General features: G+C 38.8%; 2 protein-coding genes across 3 annotated transcripts in view; both read left to right on the plus strand.

The window, feature by feature from the left end:
• Nucleotides 1–8,426, plus strand: part of LOC107518291 (calcium-binding mitochondrial carrier protein SCaMC-1) — a 35,367-nt gene extending 26,941 nt beyond the window's left edge. Inside the window, exons 7-10 of the mRNA XM_016159793.2 lie at nucleotides 1,014–1,121; nucleotides 3,274–3,441; nucleotides 5,239–5,389; nucleotides 6,563–8,426. Of these exons, the coding sequence (XP_016015279.2) occupies nucleotides 1,014–1,121; nucleotides 3,274–3,441; nucleotides 5,239–5,389; nucleotides 6,563–6,735 (600 nt within the window). The 3' untranslated portion in view covers nucleotides 6,736–8,426. The remainder of the gene's footprint in view (nucleotides 1–1,013; nucleotides 1,122–3,273; nucleotides 3,442–5,238; nucleotides 5,390–6,562) is intronic.
• A 4,446-nt stretch (nucleotides 8,427–12,872) lies between these two features.
• The window catches only part of LOC107518299 (calcium-binding mitochondrial carrier protein SCaMC-1), a 30,776-nt gene continuing 18,834 nt past the window's right edge, over nucleotides 12,873–24,814 (plus strand). The window contains exons 1-3 of one of the 2 annotated variants that reach the window (XM_016159807.2): nucleotides 12,873–13,173; nucleotides 21,858–21,984; nucleotides 24,102–24,189. In XM_016159807.2, coding sequence (XP_016015293.1) covers nucleotides 12,991–13,173; nucleotides 21,858–21,984; nucleotides 24,102–24,189 — 398 coding nt within the window. In that variant the 5' untranslated portion in view covers nucleotides 12,873–12,990. Of the gene's footprint in view, nucleotides 13,174–19,616; nucleotides 19,758–21,857; nucleotides 21,985–24,101; nucleotides 24,190–24,814 lie in introns of those variants that run through there. The other variant, XM_016159808.2, reaches the window with a different exon arrangement.

Consider the following 24,814-nt stretch of genomic DNA (forward strand, 5'->3'; position numbering starts at 1 on the left):
TTATATAAGTTCGACAATACCCTCCTCTATATTTATGCACTCACTGCTGGATGATAACCCATTATCTTGCCTCCAGGAAGTCCATGGGTAATTAGCCATCAACTTATCCGGGTGGGTCAGGGTATCCTGGTTGTAACTCTGGACTTGTCTCTTAAGATCATTGTATTCGTTATTCATCTTGCATCTGATGATTTAGTGCCACCACTCGGCCTCTGCTATTCTGGAATTTTCCAACTTCGTTGATACTAGCGATACTGGGAACAGGTTGCAGTGTTTGCTGTGTTAACTGAACCAATCACAACTTTCAGGTGGGGAGTCAGTTGAGGACCAGAGAGTTGGTTCCTAGAAAGTAGCTGAATCATATTGACCGGTAGAAAGACAAACAGGAAAACATCTTGCCCAGGAGGTGACGAGATAATCTGCTTTCTAAGGCTGTCTTGGGTTCTAGACGAGTTAGTTTCACGTTTCAATCTCCGTGAAACTTGACTTACTTTTCAGTTCCTGTGAAGCCTGACCTTCGGGCTGATATTTCTGTTTTCTTTATTTCTAACGTGTTATTGAAATAACCTCCATTTCTTGAGCTAACTGGAGTTAACCGTTGTTCCTTGTGATAAAAAGAACCTTTAACGTTGTCACTGTTCCTGATTATCCGGTGACCAAATGATATTAAGTACCTTTCATGTGTAAGGTGTGGGGCTAAAAAGAGATAAAAGATGCAATTCCTGCCTCCTTTGTGTCATTAGCGTGCCCTTTGTAAAATACTACTCCATTCATAAATACGCTTAAGTGAGTTACTGTTGCTAACTCATCCTGCTGAAAAAAGAAAAGAAAAAGGACCTTATTTATTATCTTAGACAATTAATTGCATAAAAGTAAAATCAAGTATTCTAGATAGCAGGTGTCTGGAATACTTTTAAAAATAATTTTATGCTACTAATTTATGTTATAAACTTAGAAACAATATATACTTCATTTCAGTAATATTATACATTTCAATACTTTTATTTATACAGTATAAGAAATGGCTTAGTTTCGATGATGTTAAAATAGGAATTATTGAGAGATTTACATCTGGTTCATTGGCTGGTGTAACTGCCCAGAGCTGTATTTACCCCATGGAGGTATGTATTATAAAATTTTTAACTAAAGTAATACTTATAATGCAAATTATAACATTTGAAAAAATAAATGAATCAGATCAAGATTTTGTATAATAAACAGCTTTATAGCTACAAGGTTTAAATCTCATATCATGTATCAGTTGGCCTTAGTCAATTTCTGTTTTTGCTTAGGCTAAAAGTAGTATTCTAGGTGCACCAAGAAGATAATAATTTCATTATTATCAACTGAACAATCACCTGAACAATCAACTGATTGTTCAGTTGATTTATTCATTAATCAAATCAAATTTGTATTGCACACCCACTGGATACTTTTCCAGAGATGAGTCAGATAGGCATTTTGGTCATGGAGCTTAATATTATAGAAGAGGAGGTAAAACGTACATCAGGAATGATGATCCAACATTGAAAACATAAGTTCTAGAAGAGAGATCAGTACGCAGTGCTCTGGAAATTCAGAGGAGAGAAATTATTTCCTGTTAGGGCTTTCATGAAAGATATGACTAGAACGTGTGAGTTTGGCTTAGAATTTGGACATTCAGAGATGATGGGGAAGGGCATTTCAGGTGGAAATAATGACTTGAGCAAAGGAATGGGGGAAAAAGAGGAGGTTTTTGGTTTGGATTGGACAGTACTCCTGTAGATGATGGGTTGGGGCCAGATCATAAAGGCTCTCGAAGGTAGCTTACGATATTTAATATTAATTTCTTAAAAAAATAAGAAACCATTAAAAAACCTTGGGGCTTGAAATATAATCTTAGTAACTTTTTTTTAGAGTGGGAGAGACTAGAGAAGTGAGATGACTAGATACAAGGTATCGCCGTCATTCAGGGAGGTGTTAATAAGGACTTGAAATACGATATCGACTAGGGGACATTTACTTTTGTTAGCGCTGTCTTGAGAACTGACGACTTGAGAAGCAGAAAGCAGGAGAAAGAAAAAGGAAGAAGGCAAACTCTTTCTGGGTTCTGCATCTCTAAAGAGGTAGAGACTAGGGGAAGTGAGCCAGATTCTGAGAGATGACGAGCTCAGGTTTGCATATATGTTTAAATCGAGTTGTTGGTGGACAACCGAGTTAGGATATTCGGCAGGCAGCTGCAGATGTGATACTGAGAATGGAGAAATTTCGAGTCTTGATATGTCATCTGCAAAGATGTGTTAGTTAAAGCCATGAGTTATTAAAAAAAAAAGTAGGTTTTTTGTTTGTTTTGTTTTGTTTTAATGCTGAGAAGACTTTTGAGAAGACCTTAATTTAGGAAGTAAGAGGAAAGAAAACATGCCAGGAGATCAAATAGAAAATATTTACTTGAGTAAGAAGAGACTGCATTGCCCTGGAGAGGGCAGTTTTAAGGACGGGATTATCCAGAGTGTGCGGTCCTGTAGAAAAGTTCATAAAACCAAGGGATTCCAATGGACCGCTTTGAGGCAGCTCCATCAAGACACAGTTTTCCCAGGCAGACAAAGTTTATACTTTTTTTTTTTTTAAATCTGGGCTGTTTCGGAGAGTCATTTCTCCAAGTATATTATATAGAACCCCTTTAAATTAAATTAATGAAAATTAAGAGGAAAAGGAAAGTTTCTATCAGAAGGATTATGTTGAGCATAGGAATATAGATCACAGCAGCCTCATATGGCCCTTACAGCCCTTGGGATTTTACTATTTTAGGAGCACAAAATGAGCCCAAGTCATATTAAATTACAGCTTATAGGACTCACTGTTACAAAAGTTCACAGAGCGTGTATTTAAACATACATAGCATTTGTATCCACATTGGGTCTTTGTTTTTACATGACCAGATACTTCTTTTAAACTTGGGATATTGGCTACAGTTGCTTTATTTTGAAGTAATAATGTTATCTCATGATTTTTTTTAGAATGTTGCCTTACAGCCCATTAAAGGAGTTTGAGTGGTTGTATCAGTCAGAGACACAGTGATTATATGCTCCCGTTTCAATAATTTTTAAAAAGTTCAGTGCACAGTTGTTTATAATTAAGGGTCAGTTAATGGGAAGTTAAAATTATGTTTAAGATTGCATTTTTTGATTTCTAAGGTAATTAGTGAACATTAGGTATAATATACAATTTACTGGATTGCTAGATGAGTTTAGTAAATCTGATCAATATATTTTTATTACATTATTTCACATTTAGGTAGTAAGGACCAGATTGGCTCTAGGTCAAACTGGACAGTATTCAGGGATTATCGATTGTAGCAAGAAGCTTCTGAAACAAGAAGGTGTGAGGACCTTTTTCAAAGGTTATATTGCTAACGTGCTGAGCATCATACCTTACGCAGGTGTAGATCTTGCTGTTTATGAGGTGAGTTTATTCTCATAATATGACGTTATGTGTTAGACTTGAAAATTCGGTACAATAATAGTTTTTATTCTAAAAAACTGATTATAAATGACTTTTTTATAAAATAGTTTCTGACCAAGAAGTGAATTGAATGGTTTTATTTGGCTTTTTGTTTCTATATTGTCTGATATCCTAATGATTTTTGTGTGCGTGTGAATTAGTTTTTGTCATTATAATTATAGACTGAAATGCTGAGAAAAATAGTGTTTCTCAACTCTGGGTGCATATCAGAATTACTCATATGTATGTTGTTAAAAAATTAGATTCTTGGGCTACATTCCAGATATTCTGATTTAATTAATCTGGGCAGAGGCCTGGGATTAAGGTCTTTTTTTTTTCTTTAAACTTCCTGGAAGAATCCGCTGCACAGTTAAGATGGAGAAAACTGCAATATTATTGCACAGTTGTAAAAATGAGAATTGAGGAGAGGGGGTCCCAGGAGAGAGGTGGGGTGCAGTTAGGGCAGATGTCCTAATAGAATAAGGCTGAACAGGCGGGATTCCAGGTGACGCCCCTTTCAGCCACGCAATTTTTTTCATGACCGCACATCTGTTTCAGGTAGGCCTCCTTAACAACATGCACCATTTGGTAATAAGACCCAGTGAGAGTGTGTGGTTAGTATAACTTAAACTCATTCTCAGCATGGGGGGTGGTACCAGCCCCCTGGGCACGTGGTACCACCATTAGGAGAAAGATAGCCAATTTCATTTAGCACTTGAAAAATATGCCTGTGCATTTTTGTGGCAGTTTAAAATATTGACTATTATAGCATGCACTTTTTTCCTTTGTATTTTCTTGCTTCTGTGCTCTTATTAAAATAAATTCCTTGGTTCCGTTTACTGTCGGCCTCCCTCTGTTCTTTTATTTCTACAGTTCAATATCTTTGGCTTTCATACCAGAGGGACATTACATGTTTCTCTCTTTCTGGTTGCATGACAGTAATAAAGGCATACTGAGTAAAGACATTTTGAAATTTTTTTTTTCAAAAGCATCAGATTATACATTTCATAGTAATCGCCCCGGTATATAATGCTAATGTCTTATTCTTTAATAAATGAACAGTTCTAAAAGCACCTGATGATATTTTAATCTCACTATTTTAAACATAATTCCTTCTAGCTACCTTCATTCAAAGCAAATTTGGGAAGATGCATCTTTCTTTAAAATTGAGAAAATATGGTTTTGTTGATAATCTAGGTGGATTATGCAGTCTTCTCTACAGTATTCTGTTAGCGCTTCTGAGAATCTCCAGAATTTCACTTGGGTCTTTGAATATCATTACAAAGCAAAACAATCAAGCAAAACAAACAGACAAACACAGAGACACAAACATAGGAGAATGAAAACTGAGGTGTGTGGATACATTTGTTTGAAACATCCATGCTCCCTGATCCTGATAGGACAGCAGGGACAGCCACCTCTGTACAAGCAGGAGGAACAAACAATCTTTTGTAAGGATTTCGGAAAGAATGGTCATTAAAACCAAGCAACCAAGTCTGACTCCCACTTATCAGCTTCGTGACCTGATAACTTAGTCTCTCTGAATTACTTTTCTCCTTTATAAAATTTAAAAATAGAAACATCAATATTGACTTGTTTCTGTAGGAATTAAAAGGGATGACATCTATGAAAATGCTCAGTATAATTCTTGAATCGAGAAACTATTCGATGTTTATCGAAATTGGGTGAGCAATGAACTTTATTCTACTTAGATTTGCATAGTAGTTAAAGGATATTTACTACTGTCTTCTCTTCCAGCTTTTGAAGAATTATTGGCTAAAACATTTTTCAGAGAACTCTGTAGACCCTGGGGTAATAATTGTGATGGGATGTAGTACATTGGCGCACACTAGTGGCCAGCTAGCTAGCTTCCCCATGAGCCTTATCAGAACACGCCTGCAGGCTCAAGGTGAGTGTTTTTTTTAAATGAAGTAACAGTAAGTTAAAAAAGTTAACATGAATTACTTTAATGAAGTAATAATAAGAACTGAGTTAAAAAGTTAAAAATAACTAAGTTGTTTAAATGAGTAGAAATTAATGATTTTACAAACCAAGAAAACTGTAGAAATGATAAGTAAAAAGCTATCTCTGATTTTTAAAGTATAATCTGAATTTATTTATTTTTATTGTAGAGCCTTTTGTGAATTTTAGATTTTATTTCTTCTACAAAGTTCTGTTTGGAACTCTCCACATTTCTTTTTGTTACCGATGATCTCTTTCAGGAGATTGCAGTTAGGAAGTGTCAAGCAGAACGATAGAAAAGATTTTGCTTTCTTCAGATCAAATCAACAGTTACTCACTATGAGCATGTAATTTCCCCCTAGTTCTGCTATTGCTGTTAATTCTGCGTTAGGAACTTAATACATCTGTGGAACTGAAAGCGACTGCTTTGTATCTCAGTCCACTAAACAGGGAGATGGAAGGGAGGGTGTCTGTTTTGTCCCTCTTAAGTGAAATGTTAGGAGTTTAGATTTTAAGCAAATACGTTTTTCGCTTTTCAAGAAGGAAAAGAAAAAAAACTTCACATAATCCTATTATTATCTTCCTGAGTAAACTACGTAAGGGATCATGTGGTAAGTGATATTCTTGTATGTTCCTTTCCCCCTTCTTTTTGGGAAGATTTTTGGATTTAATTGATATTGCAATCCAGGTGGGGACTCTCTCAGTTCATCCCATCACCCATCCGTCCGCCTATCAAACTGTTTATGTCATACCCAGTTCCTACTGCTCCTTTGAGTTTCCTTATTAAAGACTTTCAAATATTGCCCAATAGAACTTCCTGCAGTTGGAAAATTTTATATCTGTGCTATCTACTGTGGTAGCTGCTAGTCACACATGGCTGTCAGACACTTGGAATGTTGCCAGTGCATCCGAATTTTTAGTTTTCTTTAATTTTAATTAATTTAATATTAAATAGCCACATGTGTCTAGCGACTGTCGTATTGGCGCGGGACTATTCAGTAGGGAAAAAAGTGTACTCTGAAGTAATTTCAACTTCTGTTAATTCTCATTTATCACCGGACTGTCTTAAGGTATAAAGATTAAATATCGAATTACACCGATTTCTTTTTTCAATTTATAGCACTGGAGCAAAAAGAAACAACCATGATTCATCTCATTCAAGATATATATAACAAAGAAGGAAAAAAGGGATTTTTCAGGGGTTTCACTCCAAACATCATAAAAGTGCTCCCTGCAGTGATCATCAGCTCTATTACTTATGAAAAAATGAAAAGATATTTTGGATTAATTTAGAAGTGAAATATTGAATTGCTGTCATTACTATAATCACTTAATCATAAGCTAACAACCTGGATTGTAAAAAGAAACTAATTTTTTCCTAAAAGAAAAGCAGTATCAAATAATTGTTAAAATGTTTTCTTTTCATCTATTACAAAATCTAAAAGTTAAAGAATCATTTTGGTAGAGTTCTTTAATAATGATATATCCTTAATATTCACAGAATTCTACTTGTATTTCCCAGTTCTCTCCCTTGAAATTAGTTTTTATTCGGTTTAAATATATCATACTAACATTATACAACATTTGGTCAGTTGTAGTAGTTTGTGTTAACCTTTTTGTATTTAAATGATTTTTATAAGAGATGAGCTTGAAAATTTTTATATACTAAAAGAAAAATCAGGGCATTCAAAATTGACATAGCAAATGATCAGAGTCTATTTTTCTTCTTTAACACAAAATGGAAAGTTGTTTTCCTAATTCCTTCTGTCAGATTGTGGATGGAATAATGTTAACAGGATAACATATTTCTTACTTCACTGGGTACTTTTATTTGTAAATATAACATTGTTAGTTCATTTTTATCCTTGATATTTTTACCTGTTATGAGGAAGTCAGCATTGAGACAAATCAACATTGGACACATTTTCTTTTATCTTCTGGTTAAAAAACACTTGAGGGAAAGAATTTTAAAAATTAAAGCCGTTCTTTCATACTTGGTGAAGTAATTCTTATTCAACCTAGGAGTTGATTGAGTCAGCCCTTTGAATTCCTAAATATTCCTTTTCACTTTTATGAAAAAAATGACTCCTATTCTCTGTCGGAATTATTTATTATCTACTTACATAAACTATTTAAATCAGAGTGTGGCGAGATAGTGGTAACAGGCTCGTTGGTCACAATAGGCCTCAAAGGAAGAACTGCGTAACCAATCTGACCGAAGTCTCTTCTACCTATTGATTGAATTAATGCAACAGAGATCATCTTAAGGATTTTTACTTTCAAAAGAAGTTCACTATGCATTCATCAGGTAAACTATTCCAGAAAATTTCAGATTACTTTATTTGATATTTGCTCATACGTTGCAAATGTGATATTCTATTTGTATTCATGCCCATGAAAAATCACATTGAAAGCACTTACACTGAATTACAGTAGTCTTGACTTACATAGCAATATAGCTGTTCGAAGATACTTATCAACGATGATTTGTTAAAATTGTGAACTGAATGGCAACACGTACTGAAAGTGTATCTTTGTACTCTGTCAGGATATGATAGAGCCAGAATGGAGGGTAGAGATTAAGAGTCAATATTTTAAAAGGTGCTTTACCCAAGTATCTTGTTTGCCTAAATCAGTCTGTTCCTTCGGGGATGGTATAGAATTGGCAAATGCAATGTTCTTCAAACACTATCTCTTTTCTAGCCTACTTAGGTTTCTTAAAATTTTTTTTTTGAAAATAGGAAATATAAAACTTAGGGTTTATTATGACAATAAATCAACTATACACACACACGTAATACAATGCAATACACGGAGTCAACATCTAGAAGATATTTGAAGCTGTATAGACATTAAAAGGGAGGGTTAGTTTAAATCAACCACAATAACAAAGAAGAAATACTAAAATTTTAAAAAGTGATGTTTTTACAAAAGAAGCCAAGGGTGACAAAATGAACTTCAACCATCCTACACTTTTTTTTTTTGTTTTTTTTTGTTTTTTTTTGCCATACAAAGTTGTCTTACATACTCAGGGCTTAAGCAGATGACTGAGTCACTTGCTGTCCAGAGTAGAAACTGGGATTATAAAGGTCTTGACTCCAGGTGAACCTTTGCTTTTGTTATTGATGGGACGATGTTGCTGTGATAGATTGTTTTTCAATATATAAAATAAGTCTTAAAGACACATTACATTTCTTCTGTTGATTTGCTTTAGTTTTATTGTAATGGACAGTAAATATGGACGGAATTTTTTTTAAAGCAAAAAACTATATTGTCACCCAGTTTTTAAACAGTATTTTAGTTCTGTATCTTTTGTTAGCGTATAGTAGGGACCCATAACTGTATGGATGGCCGAAAAAATAAAGACCCACGTCTTATCCTTTGATCCTCTCCTGCCTGCGTTGCCCTCTCAGCTTTTACTATTTATTCCAAAACCGTTCCTCATCTTTAAGTTACAGCGCCCTCTCCTGAGTTATTAGTAACATTACATTCGGCCGTTTTTCCAATAGTGGCCGCTTTTCTTTCAAAAGGGTAAAAACTTTGAAAATGTACTAAAGAGATGACTTTTCTGCAAATTGAATTGCACTCAAATTATTTGAAAAGTCTTACATAGATACTAGTACAGTGACATCACTACAAAGAAACAAGTGATCATGAGTTTGAAGATATTACAAAGATACAAGCAAACTTTAATGTAAAATACTCAGTTTTGAGTATATGTAGCAAAAAGGCATGAAAGAAAAGTCATCAAAATGTTTTAAAAATGAGCGATGAACACTCTAAGATGAGAAATGTGTATTTGAAGTTTCTCTGCACAGCAAATCTCATAAAATGGATGTTAGAGGAGCATTTTTTTAAAAAAATTGTTTTGTACATTCTTAGTATTATTGTTATTTATTTGACCCAGATTTTTTTTTCTATAGCTACAGAACCCTGGAGGTGTGATTAAATCATTTTCTGTCTCCCTGACTGAGTTATATGCTCCATGAAGACAGAGACCCCTTTATATTTCTAAAAATACTTCAAACCATGCATTCACACTGATACCAGCCATTCACATCCAACACTGTAGGGTTCGTTCTAGCTTCCCCTTTGCATATCTGTAACTCATTTCTCTGACAGCAAGTCACCTACATCTCATTATGCCCAACGTATTTGTTTATTTTCTCAGTCCCTTTCTATGTCACCAATCTCCCAACCCAGTAGGTGGCTGCCCTGCTCAGCCAGCTACCTTCTTTCCTGACCCATGCTGGGCGGCTTTCCTCAAACCTGCCTAATGGCTTTTAACAGGTGATTCAGAAGGGAAGGAAGGAAGGGAGGGAGGGAGGAAGGGAAGGAGATGGAGGCTTTACACAAGAAAATAAAAGCATAGAATATGGGCCCAATTTCCAGATTATTGATTCCTCAATAGATAAGCATTTTTTTTTTTGCATTTTAAATCAATCTTCAGAACACAATTTACATAAAATTTCACAAACTGAAGATGGGTTTAACACAGTCTTTTACTTAACTATTTTCAAAGTGATGCCCTATGTGGTTTCGAAGCCAGTTAGAATTTGACACAACTGTTTTGAAATGGGAAGTCTTTGCATGATTTAGTAATAGTGACAATTAAGCGCCATGTTTTTATGATGGCGAGTTGTCTGAATTTTCTTTTTGGGGTCTGAGGGTAGTGGATACAACTGTGCAAGAGACAGAATTTACCTTCTTATCTGGAATTCTGTCTACTAAATGATTTGAGAGATCTGGAGAGAATATCCACTTAGCTTAATGTGATAAATGAATCAAAACTTAAAACGATTATTGTCTCCTTAAAGACTACTAGGATATTCAAGTTCAAATTTATTGCTCCATAAAATTATCTTTCCAGTGATGGTGATGGCTTTACACTGAGCCAATTGAATTCTCTTTTATAACTCACTTTGTGATCCCTGATGTTTGAGACAGCAATGACCAGGGTTTTGAAATAGGACCAGGTCCTGTGGACAGGCTGAGACTTTGGTCTTATTGGCACCACACAATAAGTAGATGGAAAGAGTGAACTTGTTTACCAGCTAAAACTATGAAAATTTAGAATGATTATTTAAGCAGAGTTCCCACTGACAACAAAGCGTTCAAAGTAGGTGCTAAAGGAGGTCTTTGAACACTGAAATAGTTGAAATTGATAAAATTCAAAGGTTGTCAAAGTAAAAGATGGTAGTTCTTGAGAAGACTAAAAGTTGGGGAAGATGGAAGCAAGCCAAAGTGGTCTGAACCCTAGACTTCTGTCCTGACCACAGAAATGAATGGGTCAAGGAAGTGTGCCTTTGGAGCTTCTAACTCTTGGCCTCTGGAGGAACCACTGTTCTTTGGGACCTCTAGTTACTACGAGAGAGAGAGAGAGAGAGAGAGAGACACAGTAATGTAAGTCTGGGATGACTATTGCAAACAGCCTCTCTTCAAGTACGAAGTGCCACAGTAGGAGTTAAAAGGCATTTTAAAGGACAGATAGAAAATTTGATGAAATCTGAAGGCCTTTCTAAAGGAAGAGGATAATTCTTTTATTTTTAATTAATTAATTATTTTTAGGCGAGGCAACCCTTGGTTGACCTCACAGATCGCAAGGATCTTGTCAGCTTACGATCTATTTTTTTTTTTTTTAATATTTTACACCTACAGCACCTGGTCTTCCTAGATGGTCTCTGTAAGGTAAACACGTGACATGCCGAGAGAGGTTTTAAAAGCCAGCCTTTATTGGGAGAGCGCTCCCTGGCAAGGTTCACTGGTCCCAAGAGGAGAGGGGCCAGAGAAGCCATGCCCTGGGAAGGAAGGGCGTAGTTTTTATAGGATTATGTGGCGGTAGGGTATAGAATGGGGAATGTCAGTTGAGTATCCGGGTTAGGGCAGTGGCACCAGGGCTTTAGGGTGAGCCCTTGTCCGTATTGTCAAACTGGGAGGTCTGGATTCCGATATCAAGCTGGGAAGCCTCCAAGCAGGCATCCGGCTGACCCTTCCCCACTGCCGACCTAACATTCTCCCATCCTAGTATTAACCAGGCTTGACCCTGCTGAGCTTTGCAGATCGAATGGTATCAGGGTAGCATGGCGGTAAGCTAGGAGAGGATAATTCTTAACAAGACTGGAAATTGTAGGAAATTGTAGGTAATATAAGGAAATAAACTGGTTTCGAGATGATTTTGCTAACCAGGCAGTTCTTAGTTTACAAACTCTATCTGAAATATATAAAATAGTGTGGGGGGAGGTAATTTCAGGGTCTGAGTTCCTGGATTTTGTTGGAATAACATCTTTGTTTAGCGATTCAGAATATGTGGGGACAGCTTTATTTATGGGTACAGACTTGTATCTCCTACAGGTAATAGGGATACAAGTGTAGTTTCTATCAAGCGGCTGTGGATGAACAGAGAATTATCACAATTAATGATATCTCACTTGATTCTCACTTGAGCGTATTAAAACGTTTCCCATACAATATACAACCGTGTCATGGGGCAGATAGTCATACCCGTTTTCCTGCTGAGAAGCTACTCAGGTCACATCTTCCAGTTGACACAGCCGAAGGATTAGGACCCTGATACTTTCTCTTAAATCCAACGTGTTATGCAGTCGGTTCTGTGCTACTTGGGCAGTAGACCCCAAACCTTGTAACTGCACCCATCTTGAGAGGGAGGGCCTGAGGTGTTTCTGACGGGTGCTCCTGGCTGATGCGCCCTGTGATTTACCAGAGGCAGATCGTACTGAACTATACAGCAAAGCAGTTTCCCTTTTTACCACTCCCTACCTGGATAGACATCGATGTTTTCTGCAAAAGACCTTTGAGTTTCTCCGTTTTGGTTTCATTTTTCCCGGATTAATTGAAATATATAATCGACATATAACACCGTTACTTTTGGGTGCCCCCCCCCCCCCAAATTGTTTTCTGATTTACTCCCTCTATTTCTTAGAGCAGAATTCCCATCGCAGGTGTGCAACCACCCAACTCTCTCATTTTTTTTGTGAATAAAAAACAGGCCCAGAGATGGGTAGTGCCTGTGGAGTCACAGGAAAAAGATAACTGTGTGAGATAAAGATCTGCCAGGCAAAGCTCGACCTGGCGCAATTTCCAGGCAGCGAGAACCACCTCCGGGGCTGTGTGCCAAGGCTCCAAGCCAGAAGGGAAGGGGGCTCGAAGAGAAGTAACCTGAGCTCCGAACGGCCCCGGATAGCTGACGCTGAAACCCACGGCTTCTGGGAGCTTGCTCCTCTCCCCGCGCCCCCTGACAGCTGGGACCGAGCGGCATTCGCCGCCCAGGGCCCACGGCCCTTCCCGAGCCCCAGCCGCAGCCCGTGCACTTCCTGCCCGCCCTCGGCCGCGCCACGCCCGTCCCTCCCGCGTCTGGCGCAGGCCGGAGCGGGGCCAGCTCCTCCCCGAGCAGCGGCGGGCGCGGCCCCTCCCAGCGCGCCGAGCCGGCCTTGGGTGGGGTCTCGGCTCTGCGTCCTGCGCACCGCGGGCCCCTTCCAGCCAGGCCCCCGGAGCCTGCCCGCCGCCGGGCCGCCCCGCGCCGCCGGGACCATGCTGCGCTGGCTGCGGGGCTTCGTGCTGCCCGCGGCGGCCTGCGAGAGCGCCGAGCAGCCGACGCGCTACGAGACCCTCTTCCAGCAGCTGGACCGCAACGGCGACGGCGTGGTGGACATCCACGAGCTGCAGGAGGGGCTCAGGAACCTGGGCATCCCCCTGGGCCAGGACGCCGAGGAGGTGGGTCGCTGCTGGGCGCGGCCAGCACGCAGGGCGGCGGCCCGCGCGCTGCCGGGAGGAAGGAGGAACCGGGGCGCCCAGCCCGCGCATGAGCCCGGACGCTGCGGGGGGCGGCGCGGGGCCAAGTGTCCCTGGAACAAATGGGCGTCAGGATCCGAAAGGCTAAGGGTGTTTTTCCAGATGAAATGAGTGCAGTGAGCACTCTGGCCCATTGCGCCACGATGCTTCTGGTCTGAACGCATCCCAGGTCCTTGACCCGCCTTTTTGCGCCTTTGCACACATTTAACCAAACTTGAACGTTTTAGCTCTCGGATTTCAGTGGGCCCCAACCTCTGTAAAAAGGCTCACACTTGGCATCCCTTCGCAGCTGCTTCGTTACGCCAGCTAGTTTTGTCTGTTTCAGATCTGTTTGAAAATCCATCTTACGTTTCTCTCAACTTCCTGTAGAGAGGAGACATGCCATTGATTAAGACAATCTTTATGACCAAAGTACATAAATTGAACTCAAGGGTTGGCCTGTCGCTGAGCAATTTCAACTTCTCTGAATCATTTCTTTGTGATCCCGGAGTTCAGCCGCCTTAGCGGGGCGAGGAACTTGGAACCTTTCCAACCCCACTGAAACGTAAGAGGACACTTCGGCATTCCCTGTGCCAACAGGGAGAGTGATCCAGCCACAAGTGCCAACAACTTAACTGTTTTACAGTGAAGTATTTTAAGCTACCCGCCCAGTGTCTTTGGTAGTGGCCGGCCTCTTCAGTTTACTATTTCTTCTTGAGTCAGATTTAGTAAGTTACAGTTTTTAGGAAACTGCCCATTTTGTCCAAGGTTCATAACATTCACTGAGGATTTAAAAAAGTTCTGATTGTATCTGTAGTAATGTCCTCTTTCATTCCTGATAGCTATCTTCACCCGTCCCCCCCCCCTGCACCCCAACTCTTGTTGAATCTTGCCAAAGATTTTTTTTCCTACTTAAACTTCGCAAGAAGCCATTTTTGGTCCTTTTTGTTGATTGTCTCTTTTTTCTTAATTTCTGTTTATTTCTTTCTACTTTCTTTGGGTTTATTCATTTGCTTTTTCTAATTTCTTCAGTTGAATGCTTGATTCATTAATTTTGAGCTACAGTATCCCTTTAATCACATCTTTAGTTGCATCCCACAAGTTTGTACTATTATTTAGTTCCAAGTATTTTCTAGTTTCCAATATGATTTCATCTTTGACCCATGAATTACTTAAAGGTGTGCTTTGAATTTCCAAATATTTGCTTTTTTTTTTTTTTTGATTGGTTCTTTGAAAATACGAATAAAATAACCTCTGGCAAGATTAAGGAAAAGAGAGACCTCAAAATTAGGAATAAAAAATGTCTTTAGTTTTTTAAAATTTATGTAAGAACAAATGATAAAGTAAGTTGCGTAAAACTGTGTTTGCAAACATATAGAACAGAATGACATGTTTACCACTATAATATATGTATTTTATACAAATACATAAAATATACCTCATACATACATAAGCACATATATAAGGTGACTCCCTGTGTTCATTCCAGATGTTATTAATTATTCCCAGCACTCTTTTTTTTGACAGGTACATTCTTCAATAAAAGGTTAATATGGTTATTTCTGGGTGGTAGGGATTACTTTTCCACTTTCTTCTTTACAATTTTGTATTATTTCAGGTTTTTTAAAAAATAATGATACATTACATTTTTTTTATTAGAGAAAAAAAGTTTTTTTTTTTTTTTTTTTTTTTTTTTTAAATAACCTCACCTCTTCTGGGATGAGCCTTTCTGGACTCCTCTTTACAGAAGAGCTGATCACACCCTGCCACGTGTAGGTTCTTTGTCTCACATGTCACAGCCGTTATAATTTTCGGGTGGTATTATTTTTATTTGCCCTCCACCAAGATCAAGCATCTTGAGGATGAGGATCATGTCTTATTCATCTAAGTGAAGAGAAGAGAGAAAATTCCTGAGGAATGTAAGAATATGGAATGAGAGTAGAATGTAGTCTGAGGAACAAGGTTACAGAGTCATGACTAGCTTTCCCTTAGCTAGTAGTCCTATCAGCTTTTGAGAGTATTTTCTGTCTCTTCCTTCTCTTCCTTCTTCCCCTCCTCTTTGGTGTCTTTCATCAAGTCCACATTAGGACAGTCTAAAAGACAGTCCCAGTGTTTGAGTGTCATTGGAGGTGCTCCGAGGAAAAAAAATTCCATGACAGTAAAGAGTAGAGGAAATAATGTAGATTTTAATTTACAGAACTAGAAATCATGAGGAAAATAAACTGATGGTGAAGAGTCAGCAGTTTTAGCTGGAAGTGTGCTTACTTTGTTTCAGTTTAGGCTTGGAAGACATTGGAATAGTTGTAGCCCCCTCCCTCGAATCTGAATTTAGAATTAAGGCAATAAAATAAAAACAGAGGATCTCGCCCAGTAAGGTTTTATAAATCTTTTTTCTTCTTTCTCGAATCTCAGCATCATTTAAAGGCAACTCTTTTATTAATACACGGAAGAGAAAGGGGGACGTCTTTTAAAGTGTGAAAATATTTCTGCACCCAAGGGTGCAGGGCTAGCTGATTAACAAATGTGTTCAATTAGCCTGGGAAATTATAAGCAATTTTAAAACTAAGTCGTTTGCCCTATTTTCCCAGGCACAAACCCTTGCTGGAACTTTTGTAGGGGAGACTTGGAATCGTATGGGGCATTGCATTCTTGCAGCTGAGAGGGTTACTGAGAGCAAGAAGGGAAGCACCTCAGAGAGCTCAGAGTTCCATACTTGGTGCAAACTGACCGTGTAACCTTGGTCCAGTCATTTTACCCCTTGCTTTTACTTTCCTTAGTCTTGAAATGCACACATCTACCCTGTCTCCTGGAGAGAGCTGTAGATCACGTGTGACTGGATACGAAAGTTCATGTAAAATAACCCCTTTAAAATGTGATGCCACACGTACTACCTGGCCAGCTCCTTGAGGGTCCTCTGCCCTCATGGGTATCAAGCATATGCTGAATGATTCGGCAGTGTCGGAGGAGCAGCTGGACTGGGCGACCTGATTTAAGGGCTCTTCTAACTCATGTTCTATGATTTTTTTGATTCTCCATCTTTAAATTTCATATTCACAACTATGGATGGAATAGGATCTCATACAAAAACAGTAGCTCAGCACCGTTTATTACTTTGAAGGGAATTTCTTTTTAGGGGTTCTCTCTGTGTAATAATTTCTCTGTTAAGAAGGAGGATTGTCTGTTAGAATTTTAGTTGTCAGAAACTTTATTACCTCAGGAAATACAATACAGAAGTCATAGATGTACATTTCTAAGGCATTGTAGCAGGGAGATTATGGTATAAGGAAAACAGTAGTAGAACTCCAACCACATTTATGTCAAATGTTCTAAAGTATAACGTATATTTTTTGTGTTTTGTCCTGACATATATTCCAAAATCTGATGTTATCCTTTCTTTGAGGCCCTTTATTTTTGAAAAATAGAAAGAAAAAAAAAAAAGAGGAAGAATTCCTTAGTAGGGCGTAAAATCTCCTTTCCATTTTGGGGGCAGTCTACTGTTCAGTCTCCTTCCCAGGCCTCCGACATCCTGCATCCCCGACTGGGCCCCAGCCGGGTACACTTATCTCTTTCTTTTCTCCTCTGTGCTTCTCATTAACCTCTCTCCCCATTTCGTGCCTCATGAGTTAATACCCATTGTTTAAGTCCTCAGCTCACATTTGTAATTTTACCCTAGCACAGTCCAAATTACTTTTTTGATCAGTATTCCAGTGAAGATGTTTAGAAATGAATACAGGAAAGCATTCTGTAAGGGTGCTGCTTAACACCCTGAGTTCAAAAATCTTATCTTTTTAAGGGTCAGATAGGATCTACCAAGATATCTATATCTGAAAGATGTGTGAAAATCACAAAAAGATTTGTTGAGAAGGTTTGAAGCCTCGCTCTGAAATGTTGACAGTGGTATTTTCTACACTAATTGGTGGTGTGTGTGTAGTGGTTATTATTATAGGTTATGGAATCAGACCAGTTTTTGCCATTTGCTATTCTCGTGACCTTGAATGAGCTATTTAATGCCTGGAAACCTCAAATGTAGACTAGAAGAGCTACCCAGTAGGTTAGCACAAATATTAAAGTCATTCAGTTAATGTCGTTGAATAGTGCCACACACTGTCCAATGAAGCGGAGATATAGTGGTGAACAAGACAGATAGGGTCCCTCAACTGTGTTCTCGAAACCTTCCCTGTAAGAAGTCTGTGTGTGTTGGATGGGTGGGTGAGAGATAGTTCATCAGCCAATAATGAACAGATAATTTCAAAAAACGGAAAGATGAGTCAACACAAACAGCTGCCTTTTTATTAGATGAGACTGTCAACTATGTTTTGCTCCCTCCTATCAGTTCTGTGAAATACTGTCCTTCTGTACCTTATTACCCTGGCCATGACCTCTGCCCTTCTATGTGGTCCTATGGACTCTTGTGTCCTGCCTGGGTGTCTGTCTTCTATGACTCTCTGTGACTACGTGCATTCTCTGCAGTGTACAGGGAAGGACCACTCCCTATGGACTGTAAAATTCTCTTTTGTGGGAGAATTTGTTCTTGATTGGGCCACAGCACATCTTCTGAAACGGCATCAGACATTTGCCACTGCTCAGCAGCTCTGGGGGAAGTGTCTATTGCGACACCTGCAGTAGGACTTATGACTAACCATGTGCAAACTCTTCCTAAAGGCAAACCCATGGGCATTTCAAGGACGCGTGATGGCTCTCTTTATGTTATCAATACTCGACATGATGAGTGAGTCGAGCAAGAACTAACACCTAAGGGCTTAAATTTTCTTTATGAATTTTTAAAAAAGGATTTATTTTTTGGAGCAGTTTTAGGTTCACAGCAGAATTAAGAGGAAGGGATAGAGATGTCCCATATCCTCCCTGTCCTGATGCATGAGTAGCCTCCCCCGTTATCAACACCTGGCTCCAGATTGGCACTTTTGTTAAACTGAGGAACTTGCATTGATACCTCGTTATCACTCAAAGTCCATAGTTTACTTTAGGGTTCACTCTTGGTGCTGCACATTCTGTGGGGTTGGCCCGATGTACGATGACGTGCATTAGTACTATAGTATCACTGATCTTTTTATTGTCTCCATAGTTCTGCCTTTTCCAGAACGTCATGTAGCCTTTTCAGATCGGCTTCTTTCACTTAATAATATGCATTTACAGATTCTCTGTATCTTTTAATGGCACGATAGCTCATTTCTTTTTTAGTGCTCAGTGATATTCCATTTTCTGGATGTACCACAGTTTACTTGTCCATTCACCTACCGAAAGTCATCTTATGTGCTTCCAGATTTTGGCAGCTGTGAGTCAAGCTGCTGTAAACATTCGCATGCAGGGTTTATGGACATAAGTTACATACATTTTTAACTCCTTTGGGTACATACCGAGGAGTGTGATTGCTGGATCGTGTGGTAAGAATGTGTTTAGTCTGGTAAGAAATGGCCAAACTGTCCTCCAAAGTGATCGTACCACTTGTCATTCCCGCCAGCCACGAATGGGAGTTCTCGTTGCTTTACGTGAATTTCAGTATTCAGCCTTTTAAAGAGTACTCCATGTTTGGGAAAATCAGTGGGCCCTTCCTGTAGGGTTAGGGAGCCAGAGCCCTCGGTGGCCCCAGAGAGCAGGGATTGAGAAGCCGCCAACATTGTTTACGAGTTTCTCCTGACTTCTTTCTGGGACTGCTGACTTGACTTCTGTCCGTTTGAGAGTGTCCTCCCCAGTGTGCTGCCAGCCCCTCTAAGGACAGAGCTGGGGCCCTGGTGGTGAGAGCAGCCTTGCCCTGCAGCCACTGCGTTGATGATGCTGGGGGAAGATAAGAAACTGGGGGCGGGGGTGGGGCGTTGGGGCTCTGGGGAGAAGCACAGAGGGAAAGGCCCAAGGGACAGATTTTCATTAGGTGCCCACTTCCCAGTCTTCACTACAAGAACTCTTAAGTGCCCCAACCTTAGGAGAATTCCTTGAAAGGTGTGACCAAACAACTTAAAAAAATGTCAGACCTCGCTACCAGTCATTGTGGCTCCACTGTCCCAACACTCCCCTACCCACTTTTTTTCTGAAAAAGAAGCTCTTCTTTTAGAGACAGCCCTGCGCCGACCCGCTGATCTGGGAGCGCAGCCAGAACGCCACGGCCACCCACTCCGGCGCCCGGCCCCCAGTGTGGCCCCCACCGAGGCTCCGAGGCTCCGGGGGCATCTCGCGCCTCTGCCCTGGAGCCGTTGCGATGCGCCGTCCCCTTCCTGCGCTTTACCTGGCAGAGGGCCTTTGTCTTTCATGCCTCAGAGGGCGCCGCTTTCTTAGGTTTCTGCCAACTGGACGTGCAGTGGGCAGGGAGTCCCTTCCTCCCTCGCTTGCGCGTCTGGGAAACTCACCGGCCGCAGTGTGGACCACACCTGCCACCAGGGCCATCCCTGATGGATGCCTTATACGAAGAGCTCTTTCGGGACCTGGACCATAATAAAGACGGGATTCTGGACATTCTTGAGATTCAGGAAGGCCTGGAGTCTGTAGCACGCATTTCCTTACGGGAGGAAACGAAGGTGGGCCTCAGTGGGGCCAGTTAGAGAGATGCTGGGGCCGGGAGCCCTGCGGGGAGCGGCCTTGGGCAGAGAGGGGGGTACGCCAGATTGACACCTGGGCCCGGGGCCTCATCATAGTCATCAGGTCCATTACCCATGTTCCCGTGTTAAGAATAACTCCACACAACTAATACTCTCCCCCAATTTTTCTATTTTCCCCCTAATGATAAGACTTACACATTCAAATTACTCTCAAGATGCAGGCTGCAGCCATGTTTTGGGGGTCATCTTATTTAATGTGCTCACCTGTGATTAGTAGCCTAGATGGATATCTAGGTCAAAGATGCTCTCTCTCCACTTCGGGGATGTCTTTTAACTTGTAATGTCCCAAATCATTGTTGTTCACTAATATTTCTATTGACCACAATATAAATTTCTTAGATGAAACTCAATACATAAATGGCATCCCAGAATGCTGCGACGTTTTCTCTTGGATGATGCAAATCTCAGTGTACTTGTTGAGAAATCAGGAAATAATTTCCAGATGAAAATTATCCCCAATTTAATTTGTAATAGGGGTTAAATAGCAGTAATTATTTTCAGTGATAATTATTTTCAGTGTATTTGCTTTTGAACCTGTGAGTGAGAATCGATGGTATTTGAATGAAGGCTATTTAGGTTGCAGAAAAGAGAATCCAACTCACACTTGCTTCACAAAAAAGGCTAGAATTCTTTGTAGGTAACCTTTATTAGATTAAGGAAGCACCACTCCATTCCTGGTTTGCTAGGAGTTTTTAACCATGAAGGATGTTGAATCCATCAAATGTTTTTCTGTATTTATTTAGACAATCAGATGACTTTTTTCTGTTAATGTGGTAGATAACAAGATTTTTAAAAATGTTAACCTAAGCTGGCATTACAGGATTAATACACACACACACACACACACACACACACACACACACATATATGTACATATACGTATATATACATGCATTCCATTTTATATGCTATTCATTTTATTATTGTATCATATATTATTTTATATCTAGTATTATCCATGTTATATGCACTATTATCCATTTTATATATTGTTAGATTTGATCTGATTTGCTAACATTTTATTTAGGATATTTGCATCTATTTCACAAATGACATTGCTTATAATTATTTTTCTTTCATGGGAATGTTTTTAAATTACAGATTAAATTTCTTTAATTCTTATAGGACTACTCAGATATTCTATTGATGATTCCATTTTTGATTAAGTTCTCTTTTTCTAGGCATTTTATCTCAATTTCCGTACTTTTTGATATAAAGTTGTTCATAATATCCTTAATGTCTATAGTATCTAGTGATTTTCATTGTTACTTTCTGACACTGATTATTTGCCCATTTCAGGGGTTTATCATTTTTTTGTTTCAAGGAGCCATCTTTTGATATTGTTGATCTTTTCAATGGTATATTGTTTTCTTTTTTATTACTTTTTACTTTCTTTCCTTCAACTTAAAAATGTTTTTTCTAATTGCTTAAGATTGAGATAAGTCTCAATGATGCTTCATTGATTTCTTCTTTTCTAATTATGCATTTAAAACCATCAATTTCCTTGTAAGCTTTTGTCGCATCTCACGAGTTTCAGGCCTTTTTCTCTCTGAATCCAGAGCTTAGAGGTCTGAATTTGTATATCCTGCCACCGTGAGGCATTATTTTCCCAGAAGAGCAGGACAGTCAAACCAATAGAATTTGTAAGCTTTGAGTGGGTGATTGCAAGTATCTTAATAGGGAGAAGATTTACATGCTGGGTGGCAGTGGGAAAGGGCTTACATGGACTAACAAAAACTATCATTTTTATTTCTTCCTTAAGGGCAATAGTTGAGATAGACAGTTTGATATGACAGCTTTTTAATAAGCATCATCTTTGGGAAAAGATTATTTAATTTTGGAAATTGAAGGGAAGATACTATTTTAGATATTTAAATCCCATGCTACGTCAAGTGTTTTTTTTCTATTTGGTATTAATAAAATATATGTCTTCTGGGAAAACAGCCCATCTATTTGAAGTATATGTACAAATAATTTAGTATTTTAGCTCATATTAAAATCTCTTTTTTTTTTTCATAGAAAATTTTTACTACTGGTGATATCAACAAAGATGGGAAGCTGGATTTTGAAGAATTTATGAAGTACCTTAAAGACCATGAGATAAAAATGAAATTGGCATTTAAGAGTTTGGACAAAAATAATGATGGTGTGTATTTTCTATTTATCACCAGCTCTGAAGAAACACTTCTCATACTTACAAGAGTCTAAAACAATGTGCATTTAGTTTCTTTTTGTAGATGATAATTATTAATAGTGTTAATACTTGTTTTTCTTAGTAATGTCATTTTGTATAGAATTCATGTTTTTAGTGAAGAAAACATAGGTAGCTCTGTCCATTAAGTAAATAAAACTGAGTTTTAGGACTGTTTATAAAATGTTAACTATGGAACACTCTGCTGATTCAACTTAAAGGTATGGGTAAACTATAATAATTATGTTTCTTTGCTCCCTAGATAAGAGAGATTTATTTTTTTTCATTTATAGGCATAAATATTATATATTCTAATATTTAAAGAACCTTCAGATTGTCTTCTATTTGATAGTTTTTTTGAAAGAATTAATTTAGAGCAGACACTCTCTGATCCTGCAAATTAGAAAAAAAAATAGCATATAAATATTTAAATAAGTATCTGTCTGGAATTATGGTTTTTCTGTTTAGATTAATAGCTTGGAGTTAGAGTCCCAGTTGTGTAGAGCAAAAAGCAAGGGCCACAGTAGGAGAAAGAGAAGACTCATGGAACCCTTATTACCAGAAGCCAGTCTTTGATAGGAAGAAGGAATTTATTTAAAAAAATTAGAATACAGCTTCCAACGCCTCCCTATATATGAGTAATCAGAACCATTTTATTCATAGACTTATTGTTCAAAAAGAAGTTAAACCAATAGATTGAGAGAAAACATGGTTCGAATCAGGGGTTGGTAAACTTTTTTGATAACAGGACAGATAGTAAATATTGTAGCTTTGTGGGCCAGGCGATCTCACTTGCAGCTCCTCATCCTTGCTGTAACAGCACAGAAACATCCGTAGACAATACAATGAATGGGCCTGGCCGTGTTTCAGTAAGACTTTAGTTACAAAAGCAAGCAACAGGCCTTCTTTGGTCAGAGTGTTATAGTTTACCGGCCCCTAGTTTATACAGAACATTAAGTTCAGTTAGATTCAAGGCAGGTTCCTTCAAACAAACAAACAAACAACTAAAGCCTTTGAATGGTTTTGAAGACTATATGAGTCTGTGACTGTCAGCCAGGAACAGCTGAATTTGTGGTGGAAAATAGTGCCTTATCAAGGAGAATATGCAGAGCATCATTTAAGGAGTTTCTTTGCCGGCAGATGAATCTCTCCGATGGTCCTTACTTGCGCAGATTCTCATGCTGCTCCTTTGCTCTCCTCAGGAGAATTCTCTCCAAACCCTGTCGTTTCTTCAAAGTCCTTCCCTTAGATGAAGCCTTTCCTTTCACTACTAACAGTAGTTTTTGTCTACCTCTTTTCCTGGGGAACATTGCTGTTAATACTGGTTCGGCATCAAATCCTCTCCTACTCCGTGGTTTCATCCTGTTGCATGCTTCTAGTCTCAGAATCCTCACGAGCCCATGAGCTGCTTGTGGGAAATACAGTATTACGTTTATTGCTTATATTTTTCTTTTGTCTTCTGATTCTCCTCCGCCTGTGTACAAACATGCCCTAATTTCTCTGGTAATGATAATTTCCCCCTTCCTGTCATCCTACTATTTCTGCTCTTTATTTTTGTTGCCATATTTCTCAAAAAAAAAAAATAGTCCAAGTTAATTTAGTCATTTCCTACTTTCTTTTAACCAATGTAATCTATTTCTATGCATAATAAATACATAGTCCTTTATTAAAGTGTAGATATGCATACTTTTAAAATAAATAGGTCCTAACTTAATTGAATTTACCTCAAAATCAGAGTATCTTGATTTGGATCTCAGTTCTGTTGCTTCTTAATGTTATTCCTTGGTAAAGCCACTTAAACTCTTCTCCTTTAAGTGGAATATCGTTATTTAACTACAAAGAGGTTGTGATTTTTGAATGAAAATTTGTGTGCGTACTTGTTTAATGTATTTGTTAAATTTTGAGTTGGTGTTGCACTATGTATTTAAGCAAACCTAATACTCACCTAAAGTCATAATTTTACCTTCATCAGTTCAGAGCTATCCCTTATAAAATGAGGAATTTGAAATTCATGATTTCTAGGGTTCTTACTGGTTCCGAGTCTGAGTTTGTGTTCTTTTTATTTTTTAAAGGAAAAATTGAGGCTTCTGAAATTGTCCATTCTCTTCAGATACTAGGTTTGACTATTTCTGAACAACAAGCAGAGTTGATTCTTCGAAGGTAAAGTATTCAGCTGATTGACAATTGTTTTTTTTTTTTTTTTGACTTTCATTTCCATAGGCTGCATGAGAGCGCTGTGTTTGTAAGCGTGGCTTAAAGCAACTCCCAGCACCTCACCATTCCTCACTGTGTATGTTCAATCTTTCTTCCCTTTCCCTCCCTTTTCATTTTGCAAACACACATGCATCCAAAGTGTAGGAGTGAGAAATAGAAGTGCACCCAAGACTCTTGCAAGGCCTCAGGGGCCGTCGGAATGGCAGTGAAGTGTTTTTATCTATAGGGAAGTCTTAAGAGTTCTAGCGCTGCCATCTTTCCCACTGGATGTCGAATGGGACAGTGGAACTCATTGTTTCTGGTGGATTTCTTATATTATTTAACTTCTTTGTGACTGGATGAGAGGGAAATTTCAAAGCTCCCTCTACTGACTGACAGAGAAACATCACGGATTTAAAACTTCAGAAAACAGAGGTGCCAATTTGAACACTTCAACTGTTTCATAGGTCAGACCTTTACAGAGTTAATGTTTTATTCACAGGATAGAGCAATAATCTCTGAAGTCTTATGTGTCCTTTAGACTCTTTTGTTACAGACGAGTCATAGGGACTATTTTTAAAATGATAACAGA

Source organism: Rousettus aegyptiacus, unplaced genomic scaffold (genome assembly GCF_014176215.1).
Source record: "Rousettus aegyptiacus isolate mRouAeg1 unplaced genomic scaffold, mRouAeg1.p scaffold_m13_p_17, whole genome shotgun sequence".
Lineage (NCBI taxonomy): Eukaryota > Metazoa > Chordata > Mammalia > Chiroptera > Pteropodidae > Rousettus > Rousettus aegyptiacus.